The 13,682-nt window shown below is 51.2% G+C and overlaps 5 protein-coding genes across 7 annotated transcripts; all 5 read left to right on the forward strand.

Annotated features, from left to right (window-relative positions):
• The first annotated feature begins 108 nt into the window (after positions 1-108).
• NCU03221 (PX domain-containing protein) lies at positions 109-2,168 on the forward strand. The gene is made up of 3 exons (XM_960228.3): positions 109-1,109; positions 1,190-1,368; positions 1,464-2,168. The coding sequence occupies exons 1-3, from the start codon at positions 528-530 to the stop codon at positions 1,525-1,527; spliced, it is 825 nt and encodes a 274-aa protein (XP_965321.2). The 5' UTR covers positions 109-527; the 3' UTR covers positions 1,528-2,168.
• A 2,143-nt stretch (positions 2,169-4,311) lies between these two features.
• Positions 4,312-6,438, forward strand: NCU03222. 2 transcript variants are annotated; one of them, XM_011394816.1, is made up of 4 exons: positions 4,312-4,670; positions 4,849-5,018; positions 5,083-5,171; positions 5,244-6,438. In XM_011394816.1, the coding sequence occupies exons 2-4, from the start codon at positions 4,916-4,918 to the stop codon at positions 5,652-5,654; spliced, it is 603 nt and encodes a 200-aa protein (XP_011393118.1). In that variant the 5' UTR covers positions 4,312-4,670; positions 4,849-4,915; the 3' UTR covers positions 5,655-6,438. The 2 variants fall into 2 exon arrangements, with proteins under 2 accessions (XP_011393118.1, XP_011393117.1); XM_011394815.1 differs by lacking the exon at positions 4,312-4,670 and having other exon boundaries at positions 4,698-5,018; positions 5,244-6,102.
• Positions 6,439-7,012: 574 nt separating this feature from the next.
• NCU03223 lies at positions 7,013-9,602 on the forward strand. 2 transcript variants are annotated; one of them, XM_011394818.1, is made up of 4 exons: positions 7,013-7,332; positions 7,650-7,759; positions 7,838-7,963; positions 8,038-9,602. In XM_011394818.1, exons 1-4 carry the CDS (start codon positions 7,302-7,304, stop codon positions 9,070-9,072), a joined length of 1,302 nt encoding a protein of 433 aa, XP_011393120.1. In that variant the 5' UTR covers positions 7,013-7,301; the 3' UTR covers positions 9,073-9,602. The 2 variants fall into 2 exon arrangements, with proteins under 2 accessions (XP_011393120.1, XP_011393119.1); XM_011394817.1 differs by having other exon boundaries at positions 7,302-7,759; positions 8,038-9,530.
• Positions 9,603-9,848: 246 nt separating this feature from the next.
• NCU11249 (glutaminyl-peptide cyclotransferase) lies at positions 9,849-11,634 on the forward strand. The gene is made up of 2 exons (XM_001728321.2): positions 9,849-10,895; positions 11,000-11,634. The coding sequence occupies exons 1-2, from the start codon at positions 10,141-10,143 to the stop codon at positions 11,523-11,525; spliced, it is 1,281 nt and encodes a 426-aa protein (XP_001728373.1). The 5' UTR covers positions 9,849-10,140; the 3' UTR covers positions 11,526-11,634.
• A 175-nt stretch (positions 11,635-11,809) lies between these two features.
• Positions 11,810-13,632, forward strand: NCU11248 (oligosaccharyltransferase subunit ribophorin II). Its single transcript, XM_001728320.2, has 4 exons — positions 11,810-12,054; positions 12,131-12,329; positions 12,399-12,686; positions 12,768-13,632. The coding sequence occupies exons 1-4, from the start codon at positions 11,930-11,932 to the stop codon at positions 13,005-13,007; spliced, it is 852 nt and encodes a 283-aa protein (XP_001728372.1). The 5' UTR covers positions 11,810-11,929; the 3' UTR covers positions 13,008-13,632.
• The last annotated feature ends 50 nt before the right edge of the window (positions 13,633-13,682 follow it).

Here is a 13,682-nt window from a genome sequence, read left to right on the forward strand (position 1 = left end):
CACTGTTGGCGAGGAATCTACCGTTCTTGTTCCAGACGCAACCGGTACTTCTGATTGGTTACCGCCACAGAGGCCGATGTGCTAGATAAGCTGCTATCGTTCTTTTTAGTGGGGATGCGTTATGACGAACATTGATGTGACGGGCAGGAATTTGTTGCTGTTCGGCAATCTGTCCTTGATCCTGCTCTCTCGCCTTGATTATCGCATTCATTTCAACTTCGTATCTAGTTTACCTCTTCAATCTCTCATCCGAACTCACTGCCGATTAATCCTCGACCGTATACTCCTCGTACTTCCGGCTACTGATTATCTTTAGGCTGTCAAGTATACCAACCCAATCGCGACAATTCGAACCGTTCGGGATTCACGACCTACCACAATCTTCCATCACTCTTCAATTCGACGACGTCGTTCCAGCGGAAGCGCATTCAAAGCAAGTAACATCCAGGATCGCCCTTGATTCAACCGACCTTGGGCGCAAACACCAGCACACCTCATACAACTGCCCTGCGCGGATGATGGCTTGAATGGCGTCAGACACGGAACCACAACATGAACCACAGCAGGAGGAGCAGCGGGAGCTCGCTCTTAACGGCAGAACCGAAGGGGAAGAAGTAACAGAAAACGGAAACGACCTACCTCCACGACCCGCGACACCGTCGACGAAACCAACCACCGGCGCGTGCCCACCGCAAGCGCAACCATTATATTCCAACAATGACGACGAACGTTCTTCAGACAACGCCCTAGGCACTAGTTCCGCGGACGGCTCCTACCAAGATGATGCCAGCTCCGAGCTAGTAACCTCTCCATCAGTGACGTCGCCGCCCTACTGGGCACACGGACACACCACGCACAGCCAGGGGAGAACGCGACATGCAAGGACAATGTCAAGCGTCTCAGCGGAAAGCGATCTGCTACCGGGGGCCATCACGCTGCAGGATAACGAGCACGACGACGGGCCAGACGGGGCGAACGTGTATGGACGGGACCGCAACCGGGCGTGCTGGGCGAAGAAGGTGGATATTGTCGATTATATACTGGTGAATGGGGGGACGGCTAATATTGGGGCGTTCGTGGTTTGGAATATCAAGGTTGAGACGTTGAATGTGCGTACAGTTTCTTGGTAACTTTTTTGCACCTTGGAGTTGGAGATTTTGACTAACCCTCAGCAACTTGTCTCTTATAGGGCTCGCGAATAAACATAAGGAAACGATATTCCGAGTTCGACAGTCTCAGGAAACGTCTCGTCCAGACTTTTCCGAACTTTGAGGCGGCTGTACCTCTAATACCTCCCAAGAGCATCTTACACAGGTTCCAGCCCAAATTTCTCGAAAAAAGGAGGGCCGGACTACAGTATTTCTTAAAGTACGTACGCATTCCAAGATGACCTGACTTCCTTTAACAGTTCGCCTCAGAGCTCTAGGGATACGTTACTAACCCCCTTTAAAAAAAAACAACAGCTGCATTTTACTCAACCCAGAATTCTCTGGATCTCCTGTTTTGAAGGAGTTTCTCTTCTCGTAAGGATACCGACGATAAAAGAAAAAAAAAGAAAAAAAAAATGAGAGAAAAATGCGCAAGAGACGATGAACGAACTTTACCAGTTTCGACGATGAGGCAATGGTAATATGAATAATTCCTGACCAGATCAAGGGTAATGGCCTGGTTACGATGACGACGATGACGACGATGACGACGATGACGATGATGACGATGATGACGGTGATGAAAGTGAACGAGACATGGACGTCTTGGCTTATTGGCTGGATGGGGACAGGATGCCCGAGAACCGAGACTCTCGTGAGCAAAACAATCAGATGAACTGACGCTACACTAGGGCGTGGAGAGACGTGTCGCAACAATGCAAAGCGGCTGGATCCGTTCTACGTTTCATACAATATGTCTTCAAGATCGGCATTGCTCTGTTTGACCTTTGGACGTCTGAGATAGTTAGAGTTTCTGGAGTTCGCTGTGATTCCGGGTCAAATGATGGAAAATGGGTTTGGCCTCTTCTCTTCCCCCTGCAATGTAGCTACCACTCGCAGTATCGCCTTCTAAACCCAGGATTTCGATCCGCCGAGAAGCTATCCACAGTAGGCCAATCTCGCAGTCGGCTCTGGGCCAGTTTGCTTTGTCCAAAAATCCAGATTCACTGTTGGTCTCAGCCGACGTGTCCAAAGTTCTTGACGTTTCCCGGCTCACGGGCGTACACTACTTGGGCAACCAAGAAGGAAAAAAAAACAAAAATCCTCAGCCGCTTTTTGCCTGCTTGCTTGCTGATCGACCCCGTGAATGGGCAGAAGATATAGTGCAATGGTGTGCTTAAAACGTGGAATAGCATCTTAGTAGTGTACGGATAGGATTATGGGGTAGATCATCGATCTAAGTCGAGGTTCTGCTGCTTTATGTAATATAGTCGAGAGATCCATTCGCCCCCACGTTCCCAATGCACTGTTCATAGCGCGGAGTAATGACTATGACTTTTGGCTGTGGGGGAGGAACTGCTGAGGGTCATATGCAGTCAGACCAGTTTACAATTGAAATGTTGAAGTATCAAAGTCTCAATAGCCCTGAGACTTGTCTGACCCAGCAAATCCAGCCGTTGCCGTATTTTGGAACTGAGGCGGACCTCTCGGGCTCCGGTGGAGAGTCGGCTGTATGTACTATGTACATGCAGGCGGGAATACCGATACGAAAACACCTCAACAAAAGCAAAAAGGGAAGGAAGGTGAATGACCAAATGTTGAAGGGCCAAAAACGAGATAAAATGCGGAAAGGTGTTTTGTGAGCGGCTGATATGAATGAGGACCCCCGCCATTCTCCGCTTTTTGCCATTGAATTCCTTGTTGCCTCGTCACTACAGCAAATACGAGGTCGATGCAGATACGCACAACCGTTGAAATCCTACCGTCAGGTGCACATCAAAAAACTGTTCCGTCGGTCTGCGCTTCTTTACAAGTTTGCAAATCAGGTGTCCCGAGTGTGCCGTGTGAAAAAGGTATGTATCAGTCGGGAGAGACGTGGGGTTCGATGTCCTCGAAGGCAATTCCGTGTTGTCCCCGTTCGAGTCGGGGTTTGATTTCCAGTCCACAAGTGTTCAATTCACTCAGATCACTCGGACAAACTTCATGTTATGATCTCGTATGAATGATATCGATGTAGTTGCCTCCGAGCAGTCAGTCGAGTCGGTCTTCCCTCCCCTCTTAACAAAAGTTCATATAGATAGAGGTACCTCTATGCATTATGCATTCAGGAATGCAACCTACCCATAACGGGCCAGTTGCGTCCGATGGCTGCGATAGCAGAGTTGCTTGCCGCTTTTACCATTCTCTGAACACTCCACAGGGGACAAGACGATCAAGACGCAGGCAGACCATTATTGTCAACAAGACATGTGTAGGTTGCAAGAGACAAACTTTCATGTGTGGGACCACCGCTGTCCGGTGTTTTTATGCCCGGAATCCGGTGTTGTTGTCAACAGCTTGTTGACCGAAATGTTTCATCCGGGAGAATAATTGCGGATCGACAGTGCACAGCAGCAATCATCAGCAAATGCAAGCATGGAAACCGGCCGCCGCTCAGTGCATGCCAGTCGATGCAGTTGTGCACCTCCAGAAGGAAGCGTCAATCGCCGTAAACCTTATCGGGACGGGGATGCGTGATGTTAATGCTGGCTACCCCGGTCCCGGTCATTTCGAAGATGAAAAAAATACACGATAAGCATCTGGACGGTATTACCACTTGGTTTGAAGCAGGGTAGATTTAAGACGGCAATATCATGGGTTCTCTTGCTCTTGCCTATGGTGTTCGTCCCAAGTCTCTCGGATGCCTATGCTCATGTCAAACAAACATAACAATTCATGCCAGCCTCTATATGACTGGAAGAGCACAATGTGTCCAAGAACAGAGCACCAGGTTCATCCGAACGTAACAAGACGTCCGTGAAGGTTCCAGCAGTCCGTATCCATCAAAGCTATCGATCAAAAGTCCATCCCCATCACACGAGAAATGGGTATCCAGCATCCGAGCGGCGGAATTGACTGGCTGCGATTGGACAAACCGGGCGGTGCGAAAGTCCGGGCCAGCTTGTGGAGTAGGGTGACATGTTCATCCCTGCTCAGAAAGCTCGCTACCGTCGACGCGATGCAACACTCCAGGGATGGAACCATCTAAGCCTATCAACCAACGGACGTGAGCTGTTCGGCATTTAGAGCTCGAATAGTGGGTTCTGGGCCTCGGGAGCAGCCACGGGCGTTGATGATCCATCCAGAACCATCTTGCCATCAAAATCCGTCAGTTGAATTTGATGCTTGGCCTGCTAGGGTACCCTAGCCTCCTTTTCCCTTTCCTCCTCGTCCTCCACGCTTTCTCTCCGCTCCTTCCTCTATCTCCACTGCCCCAGTGATTTCCTCTCATCTCCCCCATAGTCTGGTCGTTTCCTTCCCGATCCCTTGGGACTGTCGCCTGCTTCTAGGATATTCTCCTGATCTCTTAAAGTCTTCAAGTGGTGCTGTCACTCGCTCTGGTCTTTTCACCTGCCTGACCCCTTGCTCTCGTTTCCGTTCGCATCTCCTCAAGTCCAGTTCAGGACCGTCGAAATACTTACCGTTATTTCACTCCACCGTCGTTGTCGTTGCGCGTGCTCCCTCGTACATTCCGACTTTTCTGTAAGTAAGCCTTGGTTTCCTCTAGATCTGAGCAGTTGCCTTGAGTTTTCGGTGCTGAATGGCATGTCCATTCATCTCATAGAGCTCCCAGACAACGCCATCATCAAACTCCAGTTTCTCTGTTACACCAAGATGTTCCATGGCGATGCATGATTACTCACTATTAGTTTGTACACAGTGAACGAACATAATCAATCCATCCACTCATCCACCGGTACACGATAATTGAAGTCCAATCTTTCATAATGGTTGCATACAGCACTACTCTCCTGGCTCTTGCCAGCTCCTTGACCCTTGTCTCCGCCGATTACTGGGTCAACACAAGCAACATCGACATGGGCACAAAGCGTACGTACCAATCAAGTCGTCTATCGGAGCGTTACCGGTAAACACAGACTAACCGGACAATCAGAAAACTGGTGCCTGAACGAATTGGCCAGCTGCCCCCTTATTTGCCAGCAGGAGGATCTTGGTCCTGTCGACAAAAACCTTTGCGATGCTGTATGTGAATGAAAAGGCTCTCCTTGAAGCCGAATGGCCTATCTCTTGTAAAGTTGCTAATCTCTGAATCAGGACACCCTTGAATATGCCTGCGTTTGCGGCAACGGCCAGACTCCCAACTTGACTGAGTACACTTTGACAATTCCTTACCACACCTGCGTCGAGTGGGTTCAGGAATGTATTCATGACAACATGGGCGACAACCTTGCGCAGGCCGCCTGCGCCGAGGACCACCCATGCGGTGCTAAGAACCCCAAGAGATCCAACGCGACCACGACGTCGACTGCTTCTGCTACCGCGAGCCCAACCGCTTCCAGCACAGGCACTGGCGTCTACAACGGCCTTGCCGGTGGTAGCAGCGATGCTGCGGATTCGAGCAACAATGGCGGCCACAAAAAGAACGCTGCTCCCCATTTGCTGGAGTCGATTAGCGCAACCCTTATCTTCGGCAGTCTCTTTGCTGGTTTCGCCATCATGCTCTAGGCTAGCGTTATTTTGACGTTTGCGATCATACCGGATGTGCGTCGAGCATTTTGGGAGGGAATCAAATGTTAAAGAATTGACTTTCTGACGGACCATCACTTGCTGCCCGATGGACGGCAGCAGAGTCCGTTGAGGCCAAAAGGGAGCTTTCAGGATATGGAGCAGTGGAGGATGTCATCGATCACATGCCCTCACGGAACCACGACACGCTATGCTAAACATCACATTAATATTTCAACAAGCGCATGGACATTCCTTCCTTTTTTTAGGCGTTTCTGGAGCTCTATGGCATCTTGCGATTTTTTGGATGGAAAGGGGAAATCATTTTGTCAAGCGGTTGCGGGGCGTTTCTCTCAGTCTTATGTACATGACTACTGTGGTTAGCACGCCTAATTGTGGAATGTTTAGTGTCACATCATGATCAACGGTTTCTGGATTTGGCATCGGATCACCTTGTGCAACTTCGCCTATCTTGTCTGAAATTGCTTGGTCCCCTCAGTGTTCTGCGGCGGTTTAGGCTATACTATCCGACGAGCTGAATTTCTCCTATAATGCCAGCTGTACTTCGGGCTATACCTAGTTGTATGTCAGCTGTGGAGTAAAAGACACCTTGATAGTATACTCGGTAGAAGTTCGCTCAACCTGAAACAGGTCGTCAGGTAATGTACATGAAGATGCAAGCACGTATCGTCAATGGACACAGAGATTAGGCGGTGACTGCTCCAAGCAGCCATCATGGACAGGGGGTTTTCACGTGTCCGTGTAAACAGGCGCGCCAGCGAACTTTTGGGACAAGGGGTGCAGATCCTGCCCAGTCGCCGTGCGCGTGTGTACACTTCAGGGACTGCGTTTTCGCAGAGGCAGTTGGCAGGACCGGGCCTGCCCTGCTCTTGGTCTTGCTTCGTTTCAAACCACGCCTGGGATGGGACTTCTACAACGATTCCACGGCACAGACTTATTCGGATGAAGCCTGGGCTACCTACCTGAGTCCCAGTGAGCAGTCGGCTTGCGAGGGAGGCGGATTGTGGAGGGGAAAAAAAAAGAAACCCTCTAGCAGAATTCAGTGTAAAGCTTCTGGTTACGACTCGTGTGTGTGGGACCGCACTACCATAGGGATTGGAGACCGCAGAGGTGAAATATAATTGCTTACTGTAGTATACATGATCGATATCTTCCGTCGCCTCTTTCACTCAAGGGTGGTGAGTGCGGCTCTTAGGCGTGCCAAGGCTATACTGATGAGAGGGTCGAAGAGAGCCTTGGCGCCCAGAGTCAGAAGCTCACCCACCACCCTTTTGGGCCCTTGAGTAATACGTAACCAATGTTTTTGTGTTTGGAGTGCTGTCACCGCCAAACTTGCCCCCCGGTTTTTTTTTGCTCTCGGGATTTTGTAGCCTTGCTCCAAAAGCAAAGAGTTGTAATGGTCGATCTGGCAGCCTTGAATTCCTTCCTGGTACAACTCCTTTCAACATCGCGCCCCGCGCTCTCGCACTCCGCCTCTCGTCACCCGCAACAAAACTTCCACCCACTGCAGACACGGTTTCCCGCATAACTCGGTCTCAAGTGGCGGCGGAAACGAACTTCGAAAAACCAACCCGACCACCCTGTGTCTGCCTGGCTGTTTTGGCCGTGGTAGGCGAATTGAGCAAAATGGCCACTCCCAGTTTGCTCAGAAGTAACAGTGCGCTACCTTTTTTGTAACAATCCTGGCCCCCTAACAAACCTGCCCTGCTACCAACCAACCTGCCCCCCGTCGGCCATTGTCCAGGCGAGGCAGTTGCCTGCCCTTCACCCGAATTGCCCGCGCGAATGCCATCTGCCCAAGACCCACTCTCCGGGGCACATGTCACCACGACCGTGACCGCAGACGGGTTACTACTTTGAGTTTCCACTTACTGCGTGGTCTATGTTATTGCCATCTCCGTCGCATCGTCCACCAGAGAATTCAAGTCGGTCGTTACCTCCAGCTTGCTGACATGAAGGATTCGATATCTGCAGAGAAAGCCGCCGCCGAATGCGTCTCGGACGATGCGCTTATCCACCTCAAGACGTACAAATATTCGGCCGTCGACAAGTCGCCCGTCTCCAATTACATTCTTAAGCCCTACGTATGTTTGCCCCAACACGAGCGCCTCCCTCCGTCTCGACATTGGAAAATACATCAAATGCTAAGATTGAGGCGGTAGTGGAATGCCTTCGTCGAGTTCCTGCCACTATGGGTTGCCCCCAACATGGTGACCCTGATTGGGTTCTCCTTTATTGTGGCTAATGTCGGCCTCTTATTGATATTCATGCCAGATCTGGTCGGCCCGGTAAGACCCTCGAAACTACCCAAGGCATCGAGAGCAGTTTCGTTGCTAACCGATGACATGATTTAACCGTGTAGGGTCCTTCATGGCTATACTTCAGTTTCGCTTTCGGCCTCTTTGCGTACCAGACGATGGACAATGTCGACGGCAAACAGGCGAGACGCACCGGAACCTCTAGCGGCCTCGGAGAGCTCTTCGACCATGGCATCGACAGTCTCAACTGCACACTCGCTAGCTTGCTCGAAACTGCCGCCATGGGCCTGGGCACTACCAAGGCCGGTGTCTTCACTGCGCTATGTCCCTGCCTGCCCATGTGGTTCTCGACCTGGGAAACATATCACACCCACACCCTCTACCTCGGATACATCAATGGACCTACAGAAGGAATCCTGATCGCCTGCTTGCTGATGGCGATCAGCGGGTGGTATGGCCCTGAAATTTGGTCCGAAAGACTAGCCGATAACCTCCACCTGTTCAGCTTCCTCGGGTTGAACGAAGAGAACCTGGGCGACACCTCCTTTCAGGACATTTGGGTCTACTTCCTCATTGGCGCCATGTTCTTCCACATTCCGTTTTGCATCATCAACGTCGTCAATGCCCGCCTGTCGCGCAACGAGCCTCTTCTTCCGGTCTTCCTCGAGTGGACCCCTATCGTCGTTTTCACGCTCAGCGTTGGCACTTGGCTCTATAGCCCATACTCGACATTGATGGATGAGAACCACCTGGTCCTTTTCTGTGTTACCATGAGCTTCGTCTTTGGCCGCATGACCACAAAGATGATTCTCGCTCATCTCACTAAGCAGCCCTTCCCTTACTGGACCGTCATGCTCTGGCCTTTGATCGGAGGCGCCCTGATTGGAAACCTCCCTCGTTTCGGGCTTCCTGCTGTCACGGCGCAATTCGAGCACCTTTACCTGTGGGCTTACCTGGTGTTTGCCTTCGTCGTCTACTCTCGTTGGGCCTGGTTGGTCACCACGAGCATTTGCGACTTCCTTGGCATCAACTGCCTCACCATCCCCCTCGAGAAGCAGATGGCCAACAAACAGATCGCCAGGGAGATCGCGGCGCAGGCTGCTGCCGCTGTTCCCGTGGGTCCAGCAAAGAAGGATTAAGTATAGCGCGTAAGCACAAAAGCAACGCAAAGACCCGAAAATTCTTTTCTTGCACCTATTTGAATCTGGCTTGGATAGAAGCTTAGAGATACTAGAATCGAATTACACCATAGAGCGGCCGAAAAGGCTAGACTAGCGTGTGCAGCGTCACCTTTCGCATATAGAGCTCGGAATGCATCGGTATCACGACATATATATCAGATACCCTCAAGGTTATGGGTTTAATGTAGGAAAGGTCAAGAAAAACGAAAACAGGAGCCAGTGCGTGGAAACATTGGGATTAAGGGCAACGCATTTTGGAAAAGCAGTGGACAGGACAGTTTTCTTTGATTGAGTTTGTCAGTGTGGATGTACCAAATAATCGGGATAGATTCATGAAGGATGAGGGATGAGTACTATGATAGAGTCGAGATGGCTCTTTAATGAAGTTGGTCAATACATGAAAGAAGGGCTTCCACTAAATGTACAATGGCTGGCAGAACCTATCAGGCTGTGGGCTAATAGTCAAAACAACCACACTCCCTTGGGCGCTTCTATGTCGCTTTCGTTGACTCGATTCTACATTTGGAGACGTCAGAAGTTGAAGTAGGAGTTCATAAGCCGCACTAACAGAACGTGGTCCCTTGGTTCCATGATCTGGATGGTACCAACTGAACGAGATGTTTGGATTCTGCGATCTGGCCCCTTTCCCCGCACAGCACTTCTCTAGGGGCTGTTAGGGTAGAGCACAGCCGGACCAGGTACTAGACCACCCCTGTCCGTCAAGAACACCTTTCTTCGGCGCGTCTAGATCTCATTTCCATGTCAGGAAAGACCTCACTTGAATCAGTAGGATGAAGTTGTGGGAGTCAGACCATTGTACCATCCGAATAATTCGCCGGTGTTTGAGTTCTTGCATTTGAATATCCGGGGGGATTTAGAGATAAACATTGGCCTGCGAAATTATTACCAACCATGGACTAGACGACCTGTCACCCGGCCAACCAAACAAACTCGCAAGACAACTTGTTTCGTCAACAGCACCACAACCGCAACTCAAGTTGCAACGCGTCCGGAACGACTAGGGAGATGGTGACGATGGCACGGCACATTGGGCTTGACCCGAACAACCCCCAGTGGCACCGCTCTTCAACCTCACTCTCACGCCATCTCCTCTCCGCCCTCCTTCTCACAACCACCATCACCACGGGCGTACACGCCTACACCCCTCTTTCCACCTGCACCCTCCAACACCTCACCTTCGGGCCCTCCTCCGACTTCGACATCCACAATGGCTTCGGGTCTAGCTCTCTCCTCGCCCCCATCCTCATCCCACGCGTCCCCGGCACCGAAGGCTCTCGCCTCGTCCAGCAGCACTTTGTCGATTTCTTTTCTTCCCAACTACCCGACTGGACGCTCGAATGGCAGAATTCAACCTCCACGACGCCCGCAACTGGGTCCCAGCTTATCCCGTTTGCGAATTTGATTCTACGAAGGGACCCACCTTGGGCAAAGGCCGGGAATGTGAAGAGGTTGACGCTCGCGGCGCATTATGATAGTCTGTTTCGACCGGAGGGGTTTATTGGGGCTGTGGATAGTGCGGCGCCTTGTGCCATTTTGATGGCGGTGGCGAGGGCGGTGGATGGGGCGTTGGGGAGACGGTGGGAAGGGGTTATGGCCGCGAAGGAGAAGAGGGAGGGAGGTGGGGAGCGGGATGCTGGTGACGGGTTGGAAGATGAGGAAGGCGGAGAGGAGGAGGAGGAGAAAGGAGTGCAGATTGTGCTGTTCGATGGCGAGGAGGCTTGGGAGAGGTGGACGAATACGGATTCGACTTATGGCTCTAGGTATGTGGTTACTACTACTGTAGTGGGATGGATGTCGTCCTCTGCTGTGTTGGTGATGAAATCATTGGAATCCGTACTAATAAACACATTATTTTTCTCGGCAGAGCACTGGCCGAAGCCTGGCAATCATCTCCATATGAGGCCTCATCAACCCACTCCAACCGGCTAGAGTCTATCAGCCTGCTCGTGCTCCTGGATCTCCTGGGAGCGGGCAACCCCCGGATTCCGTCCTACTTCTGGGACACGCACGGGGCGTACAAAGACTTGGCCAAGATCGAGACCAGGCTACGAAAGCTGGGAGTTTTGGAAACGGCTCCCGCTTCGCCATTCTTACCGGATAGCGAGAAGCCGTATAACCGGTTCACGAGGGGGTATATACAGGATGATCATGTCCCGTTCATGGAACGTGGTGTCAAGGTGTTGCATATCATACCCACGCCGTTCCCGCCCGTGTGGCATACTATGGATGATGATGGGGAACATCTTGATCTGCCGACTGTGAGGGATTGGGCCAAGATCATGACGGTGTTTGTTGCTGAGTGGATGGATCTCGATGGGGTGCTTTCGCAGGAAAGCTGCGCTGCGCAGAAAGAGAAAGGCAGCGGGAGCATGGAGAAAGACGAGCTCTAGTGATACGGGAGGGCTACTTAGGTTTGGCTAGAATTTCTACAATCATACGTTGAATTATCATGGACAAGAAATAATTACCTTGAAAACATACACCGTAACAGTGACTGTACCCGACGAGTTTTGAAGTTGAGAAGAAAGTATGATTATATCGAATGTGTAAGTGATGGGAGTATTTGAGCGGACCCCGGGCGTGAATCAAGTAGTTACCCTCCACGTAATTGTCTTGGCGGATGCGGTACGTCCCTGCATGGATGGGAGCTCTGGCCGTCTGGAAGCTGAACGTGTTCATTGAATGCCCCAAAGTTTCACCACTGGCGCATCTACGAATTTACGAATCAATTGCGCTTCTCCCTCGAAACTGTGCTCTGTTTCGACAAAAGAACTCCTAGCACACGTCAAGAAATATGCGATTAACTCAGGCAATCTTGCTGCTTGCGGCGGGCGCTGCACAGGCAGCATCGTCTTGGAGCTTCGACGACGCCAGTATCTCGGTTGCTGCCAAGAAAGGCAGTGATGCTATCAAGGAGAAGTAGGTTCGCGCCCGAAGACCATGGGATTATATGCCCCATCCCACAGACCTCAATTACTAACGCCCGTTTGTGCAGGTTCAGTCAGAAGGCCCCTCTTACGAAACCCGTTGGACTTGGAAGCACCGATACTGTTAAGATCATCTTGACTGCGAAGGAAGATGGCAAGGCGAAGCGACCTCACCAGGCCTTTGTGACCATCAAAGAACAGGAAACTGGCCTTGAGGCCCCTTTTCCTTTGACAGTTAAGGATACCGGCAAGGCGGTGGTACAGATTGTGAGTTACTCCACGAAAGGCAAGATCGGATCGTTGAGAGCTTGGAATTAACAGTTCGACGCAATACAGTCCCAGAAGGATCTCCCCGTTCAATTTCTCTTGTCGCCCAAGCCCCTCAAGGCCTCCGTGGTCATCGGTTCGTTCGGTGAAGCTCGCGCTATCAACACCCCCGTCTTTGATATCGAAATCCAGACGGATCCCAACACCCCGCTGCCCAAGTATGAAGCGCCTATCCGCTACGGCAAGAAGCCTGAGATTCACCACATATTCCGCCCTGATCCGCAAAGCCCGCCCAAGGTGATCTCGCTATTCTTCGCCCTTGCTGTGGCTGCTACAGTTCCGGCTCTTTTCATCAGCGTGAGTTGTTATATTCATTATCCACCTGTCAACACGTGCAGTGTTGTTGCTAATGCTAACAATTTTTTTTTTCCTCGGCAGTGGCTTTTGCTCGGCGCCAACCTCAATCACCTGAGCAAGGCTCTCGGCGCCGCGCCCTTGTCGCATATTACCTTCTTTGGCTCCATCGTGGCCATGGAGGGTGTGTTTTTCTTGTATTATACCAGCTGGAACCTGTTTCAGATCCTTCCTGTTGCTGGCGTGGTGGGCATCGTCACCGTGCTGAGCGGCACCAAGGCTCTTGGAGAGGTTCAGAGCAGACGTCTTGCGGGGGAACGCTAAGCAGCAAAGATGCACAGTTGGAGATCGATGCACGAATACTTCCACAATTAGGCGTCTGCCAGCGGTCAATGTGCGACTGACTTGTGTACACGCTAAGAATGGCTGGGGGGTGCTCAAGGTTACCACCCATATATACAACAGCGTGACTGATTTGATAGGCAACCCTAGAAATACAGACCATCTACCAAGAACGAGTCAAAGTTCCAAGTTGCCTAGAGCGGTGGCGGCTTGATTGTCTCTGTCAAGTCTGATGACGCCGCACATCGGCCATCCCACGACTGCCTCAAAGGAAGTAAGGGAGCATCAATGGGCCAAAATTACTTTTCACCTAGGAAACGTACCATAGTCAAGAACTGCGGGATTGTCACAAAGTGAGGTGGCTGGCAACGATCGCAATTTGAACCTCGTCTCCTTGGTTGCTTCGGTCACCTCAAACGGGAACGAAGTGAGACGTGGATGGACCTGAATGCTGTGCGGGTTATGCCGATGGTTCCTTGCTGCCGTGCTTGGTGCCCGATAGGCGAGCGGAAACGAAAATGTAAGAGAGACGGTGTCTCCAATGCTCTGACTTCTTGAATTTCGCTGGTTTTTGCCTTTATTTAATACAAAATACTTCAATGTGCGAACTGCGTTCACGACGTAGAATCATCGATCGTGTATTTGGGGAAGGCGGCG

The sequence above is a fragment of the Neurospora crassa genome, linkage group I (assembly GCF_000182925.2).
Source record: "Neurospora crassa OR74A linkage group I, whole genome shotgun sequence".
NCBI lineage: Eukaryota > Fungi > Ascomycota > Sordariomycetes > Sordariales > Sordariaceae > Neurospora > Neurospora crassa.